At 36.4% G+C, this 6,720-nt stretch overlaps 1 protein-coding gene across 1 annotated transcript in view; it reads left to right on the forward strand.

The window, feature by feature from the left end:
- The first annotated feature begins 507 nt into the window (after window positions 1-507).
- The window catches only part of LOC122088106 (phosphatidylinositol transfer protein 3-like), a 7,321-nt gene continuing 1,108 nt past the window's right edge, over window positions 508-6,720 (forward strand). Inside the window, exons 1-6 of the mRNA XM_042657256.1 lie at window positions 508-609; window positions 820-962; window positions 4,258-4,333; window positions 4,517-4,693; window positions 4,962-5,060; window positions 6,386-6,628. Coding sequence (XP_042513190.1) covers window positions 4,259-4,333; window positions 4,517-4,693; window positions 4,962-5,060; window positions 6,386-6,628 — 594 coding nt within the window. The 5' untranslated portion in view covers window positions 508-609; window positions 820-962; window position 4,258. The remainder of the gene's footprint in view (window positions 610-819; window positions 963-4,257; window positions 4,334-4,516; window positions 4,694-4,961; window positions 5,061-6,385; window positions 6,629-6,720) is intronic.

The following is a 6,720-nucleotide window of genomic DNA, read 5'->3' on the forward strand; positions in this document are numbered from 1 at the left end:
AAAAAAAAAAAAAAAAAAAAAAAGAGAAAAAAAGATTACTTGGAGAATTATTATATGGAAATGATTCAAATAGGATAGAGTATGATGTTCTTTGATTTAGATTCAAGTCCAACACTATCCCGTGGCCCCACATGTTGATGTAAATTTCTGGACCTCTAATTTGTGTACCTATGGTTGTTAATCGGTTTTAATAATTCGATATAAGATATGAAAGAACTCAGAATCAAATAATTTATTACACGGTTCTAATATCCAAAAATCAAAATCAATTAATAAACGGTTCTGGTTGAATGGTCTTAAATGAATTTCGTCCCAGCTCTTATTAGAACCCTTATTAGAACCCATGCTGGTGCAGAGGCCGCATGATCATGGGGCGTTATTTTTTCCAATTCTTAATATAAATAGGCCATAATTTGTGACCAATTTTCAAAATATGCCACCACCATCTTGCATCTTCCCCGCCTGCTTTAAATCTTATATTGTGTCGGGAGACTGGCGAGCGGCAAAGAAATTTGTAATAAAGAAACAGAAGACATGGGAATATGGGATACGAGAAGGATCTCAAGGAGTGAGAAGACCCTTTTTAGGGTTTAGATCGAGAAGAAAAGGGTAACTTTTCAAGGGAATATCCACTTAAGCTATTACTCGATTAAATTAGTCATTAGTCATTACTCAATTAAATTAAGTTGAATATCTAACAAAATTAATAAGAAAATCACAGAATATAAAAGTCTAAATTTCCATCCTTAAAAGAGAGAGAATGAGATTGGAAATGCCTTGAACTGACCCCCATTTCTCCTTCCTCTTGACTTCCTTCAGATCCTCCGTCAGGAGCAAAGCCTCTCTTCTACTTAGCCTGGACGGTTGATCATACTTCGTCTGTTCTTTTGCAAGATCCATCCAAGATAATTCTTTTGCTTTTGGGCGGAAAGGAATTAAAGGGTTAGCGAAATCGACACCAGGTAAGCGGTTTATGTAAGAATTTCTTGGATGGGTTTGATTGTTGTGGTGCTATTGACTTTTTCTGGGAATTTCATAATGCTATGTTAGTTGTTCGATCGTTTGCTAAATACTTGATGAATTCATTTCGATTGTCATCCAATAACATTTTGGATAATCAAAGTTGTTGGTAATGAAAAACTTGAAGTAGTTACTTCTCAATAATCTCCAAATTGGAACTGCTAATTGTTCAACTAGTATCTAATTTGCAGTGAATGGAAATGTACTGCTCAACAGTTTACCATTGTCAATTTGTTGCATTTAAAACTCTCACCCATTGTAGATTGCTGTAAAAATTGCCGGCACCAAAAGAAAAGGAAAAAAAAAAAAAAAAGAAAAAGAAAAAGAAATATGCTCCAAGTTTTTGGGTACTGTCAGAATTAGAAGCAAGAATGCAGATCTCACATCAGTTGGTTGATGATATAGAATCTTGGATTCTCATATGAGGATCTATCTTCTCTTGATTCAATCCACGATTTTGAACTTTATTTGGTTTATTAGTTAGTAGTAACTCGGACTTTGAACAGTTTTCTGTGATTTCTTTGGGTAAATGATTGAGCTTTGCCGTGAGAATTGACATCTAGACCATGCGCATCCTATTCAATGGTTAGATTTACCAAATCCTGTTTTCATGTGGCATGTTAGCTGCTCTGTGCATGGAAACTAACATGGGTGGACCAACCACAAGAAACTTTACCAATTACATATAAGAACTTAACAAAAAGGGGTGGGGGAGATTAGGTTCTTGAATAGGTGAGGGAGTCTCACCACCAATGTAAGAAAGCAATTACACTTATAAACCCACAAGAGTTTTTCAGTTTTATACTTCAATTTATTCAAATACAAGGAAAAGAGGGATATTTGTGGAGGAAAGAGTGAAAGAAATAATAGAGGGTAACAAACTGTATCAGAAATGGTCAATAAGTGTAGGGTTTCTGGGGTTGGGGTTTAGAGTTTTACCAGATTGAAAGTTAATAGGAAAACAAAGTGTAAATGGTGAAGACGGGATGGTTTAAGGCATAAAGTTGGTATGTATGCTGTGCAGGAATAGATACCAGAGAAAACAGTATTGGCAACAGTTTGGTTGGGTTAACTAGTGTTTGAGAAGTTCATATCTTTCGATGAAGTTGAATGGAGAGTATGGTGGAGAATAGTGGGGAAGTTATGCTGGTTTTGTAGGAAATTAATGGCCTCCAAGCTGAAGCTAAAAGAGGATAGAAGAAGAGGAGGAGGGAAGAACCTAGTATACCTAGTCCATGTTTGAGTACCAACTCACACCACCATGCACCCACATGGTTGGGCTGGAGGGAGATTTGGCTACTGTGAGAAACTTCAATTCATAGAGAAAAATAAGAAGAGCATAGCCTATAACCCCTCTAGTCGAGCAAACCTAATGAGTACTCTTAGCTGCCTCTAGGATCATGGATATATTCCTAATTGTAATCCAGTCCAAACAAGAAAAAATGAAAACTGCAGCCCAGCCTTATGTAATGACATCCTGAGACCCTCCTTAGGAGATGCATGATTCTCCCTTTCCTCTCCTTGAGTCTGAGATACAGCCAATGACTACAGTCAGTTGCCCTCATTTTTCAAGGGAAACTAATGAATAAATGGGGCCACCCTAGGACCAAAAAGTACATTGATTTTCACCGTGTCCAGTCCATGTTGGCTTCTCCACTTGAGCCAGCATAAACAAAGTTTTTATTCCCTTTGGATTGTCCAAAGCACTTCCGGTACTGCCTTCACCTGTTTTACCTGTATAACAGCCATCAAAGTTGAACCTGATGAAAGGGGGATCAGGGGGAACACATTTATGCTTTGCCACCAAATAGCAAGGTGTAGATGTAACGGTCCCACCCTAGTCCCTTATAATGAAATCAACAGAGATACTGCAGAATAAGTTTAAGAGTATATGCTCCCCAACTATTCCTCATGATAGTAGACTCAATAATATCTGGGGTGGACTATGCTCTAAGGACCCTATTTTGCTCCTCCACAATACTCTGGATGAACACCACAAGAGGAAGTTCCATAGAAGCTGGATTTATTTTTCACAGGACATGGACTGCCAAGAACACAGAGAATCAAGGGTATTAAGAGGATATATCCATAAACTCCAAAGAAGCTGGAAATATGCCTAAAAAAATTAATAAAAGATGCTTTGTTGATTCACCATTCATGTAGCAATTTGATAGGTATGGGAAGGAGGGTTCGATTTTTCTTTCTTCCTTGACTCAATTGTAGTTTTTGCATTAAATCTTGCACCGCAATGTCTTTATTTGGGTGTGGCTGGTACACAAATTTGTTTGAGGGAAATGGGTTAGGGAGTCAATTGTGGGAAGGATACCTAGAAGAACCTATTGCATTTGGGAAAAGAAGCCGATCCTATTATCTCATCATTACGGGAGACAAATACCTCTTCAAGGAAACAATAAGAGAAATGATTTCTCCCTCACTCTCGTGAAGCTTTTTCCTAAAATTTCCGATCCAGACCATTGTGGGAATTCCTCATGTATTCAGCTAAGGCACAATTTTTATCCTAAGGAAAGGAATAAAGATGGAGGAATCTCAATTTGGACGAGGTACTTCTAAAAGCTAATGTCCTTTCCATGCTTGTCCATGTACTCTTCCAGGGGCAGTTCCAAGTATCAGACATATTCTGAGAATAATTTGATAAATTTTTTTTTCTGCTCTTATCCATTCTATTTTGGCATTTTAAGGGGTTTCTAACAAGGGTTCAGTTTCCGTCTTGGTCTTCTTCTTTCCCCTTTTTTGTTGCCTTTCTTCATATGGGTAATGCAGAGGCTATGTAAATGCTTATCTGAAATCTTGAGTGAATAAGCTGAGATATTGTTATATTGGAGCTGAATTTTGTGTATGGCGAAAAAGGGACTATGCCCAGGCTGCCTTTGGTTGTATTTCAGTGTTGATGTTCATTTATATATATATATATATATATATATACTTTGGCTGGTCAGTGGGATTTTTGAAATTTTGGAGCTCATTTGATTGTTCAAGCTTCTTTCGTTATGTCATTTATGTATTTACTGGTAGGCTGTCTTTGCACGAATCGGTCTTTCTTTACATGGCTGTTCATGTGGTAAATGCTGGGGCTTCGGCAGTTTTCATTTTGTCTTATTATTAAAGGTGTAGATGAAAGTGAAAATAGAAATTCCTTTTTAATAACAAAATTTGGTATCCAAGTTAGCATGAAAACATTGTCTCAAATGTTTGCAAAATGAATTCCACTTTGAACAGTATGAGCGAGGTTTTGAAGAAATCTGCTTCAAATGGCAATGAAGAACTGTCAACATCTAATGAGAAGCAGGAAAAGGTACTCTTGATTAATTGCTGTTTTTTTTTTCTTAGTTTATTCAAACCAAGTTTGGTTAATCAATATCATTTCTTTTTAGAGGAGCTGAACTATGTTTTTCATTTACACATGGGGAGAAGCATTAAAATAGTCTTAGGAACTTTGTGACAACTTTTGGAGCCTAAGGTTGCTTCATGGTTGCAGATTAATGAGGTGAGGAGGTTGGTAGGGACATTGCCAGATAAGTTGTCTATATTCTGTTCTGATGCATCAATTTCAAGATATTTGAGGGCACGAAACTGGAATATTAAAAAAGCAACTAAAATGCTGAAGGAGACATTGAAATGGAGGTCCGAATACAAGCCTGAAGAAATTCGCTGGGTACGCTACCTTTGAGGACTTTTATATTTTTGGTTGTTTCTGCATCATCTTCATGGCCTTCTTCAATTCATAAAGAAGAACTCTTTCTTATATTTTCTGATATTGATCTGGTGACTGTTTACCAAAAAAACAAATTCTGGTGGCAATTTTGTCTGGTTGCACAGCTCTCTCTAGTTGCACTATTATGTTTTGAGATCAGAAGACATTTCTTGGATGATTTCACCACAAAGTATTATTAATTTATTATCCTTATTTTCTTGCAATGTAGGAAGAGATTGCTCATGAAGCTGAGACTGGTAAAATATACAGATCAAATTATGTCGACAAGTATGGGAGAAGTGTTCTTGTCATGCGACCCGGTTGTCAGGTTTGATCTGATTCATTCCTTTTGCTTGTGTGCCAAAGTTAGCATTGTAAATTCAGAGTCTAAATCATTTAATAAATGGATCCTACCCATAATCTAGTTAGGCCTCCCTCTTCCCCCACCTTACCCTTAGCAAATGTTATCTTGATCACCCTATATGGTTAAAGTGACAAGATAATTTCAATTTTTTTTGGGAGGAGAGGGAAGAAATCCAAGGCGGGGCCCATCAATTAAATGGTTTGGATTTGTAACTTGAAATATCTTTGCTAAACAGTTTACAAAATAAGAGAAAAGAAGAAGAAGCTGATTGATTGCCTTTATATATATTATGGGTGAAAAGATACAAGTAAATTACATAATTAGCCCTTGTAACTTGTATATAGCAGAGATCCTTTACACAATTATTTCTTTGACAGGATTGATGAGCATGTTTACCATATCAAAGTCCTGATTATTCATTTTCTGTATGCATGCATTTGGAGATATTTTTAGGCATATAACATAGATTTATGCTGTTACATGTCATATCCCAAGGGAAAATTTCAATATCTTTCTTATATATATATATATGTTTACTTGTACTCCCTTATGAAATACTTGTGCACAATTATATACAAATTTACAACTTTATATAGCATTATCTTCTCTGCTTTATTTTAAATTCAACCGTTGCCCCCCCTATCACATATTTTCAAACAATTTGCTGTGGACTACATCTAGTGGGGATGCTACATGATTTCTCACCTTTTTGTTTGCAACGTGTACAATATTAGTAATACTAAACCTACATCTTTCTCCATAAACATTAGAATTATTGATGTGAGAATGGAGACAATTTTATCTCACCACCCCCGCCCCCCCAGCAAACCCCCCCCCCAAAAAAAAAAAAGAAAAGAAAAAAAAAGAGGGAATAAAGAAAAAGGATGCAAACTTGTATATGGTTGAAATGGGATGTGTGAGCAGATGGCTAGAACCATCAATGAGCATTCACCTGATGGAGAACTAATTCATCTGGTTTAATTGGGTTTGTAGAGCAGATAAAATAATCTGATTCTGGAAGAATTTTGTCCTACAAATGGAACAAGTAATAGAGTTGAAAAGTGATTTGCTAAGCGGGGCAATGTTGGAATTTAAGTTAAGAGGGGAGTAAGTGTTGAGTGTGTTTAATATTTGGGTAAAATTGTGCACAAGTTTTTGAAAAGGGAGTATCAGTAATTATACGGATAATATAGAGGAGAAATTAAAATTTTCCTATTTCTAACTGGTCTGTTTTTTATGTGTCAGTGTTGTGCCTTGATTACTTATTCCTATTTCATGTTGAACTGCAGAACACAAAATCAACAAAAGGACAAATTAGGTATTTGGTATATTGCATGGAGAACGCGATTTTAAATCTGCCACCTGAACAGGAACAGATGGTCTGGCTCATTGATTACATGGGCTTCAATATGTCAAGTATTTCTGTGAAGGTAGCTGTGGAAACAGCCCATGTTTTACAAGAGCATTACCCAGAAAGGCTAGGTCTGGCTATCCTGTACAACCCACCCAAGATCTTTGAATCCTTTTATAAGGTAAAATCTGCAGCATTCTATGATTATTTGTAACTATTTTCCCATTCTCTGCTTACAAAGCAAATTATGGATTTTGCTAACCAACCCACCCA

This window comes from Macadamia integrifolia, chromosome 9 (genome assembly GCF_013358625.1).
Source record: "Macadamia integrifolia cultivar HAES 741 chromosome 9, SCU_Mint_v3, whole genome shotgun sequence".
NCBI classification, from domain to species: Eukaryota; Viridiplantae; Streptophyta; class Magnoliopsida; order Proteales; family Proteaceae; genus Macadamia; species Macadamia integrifolia.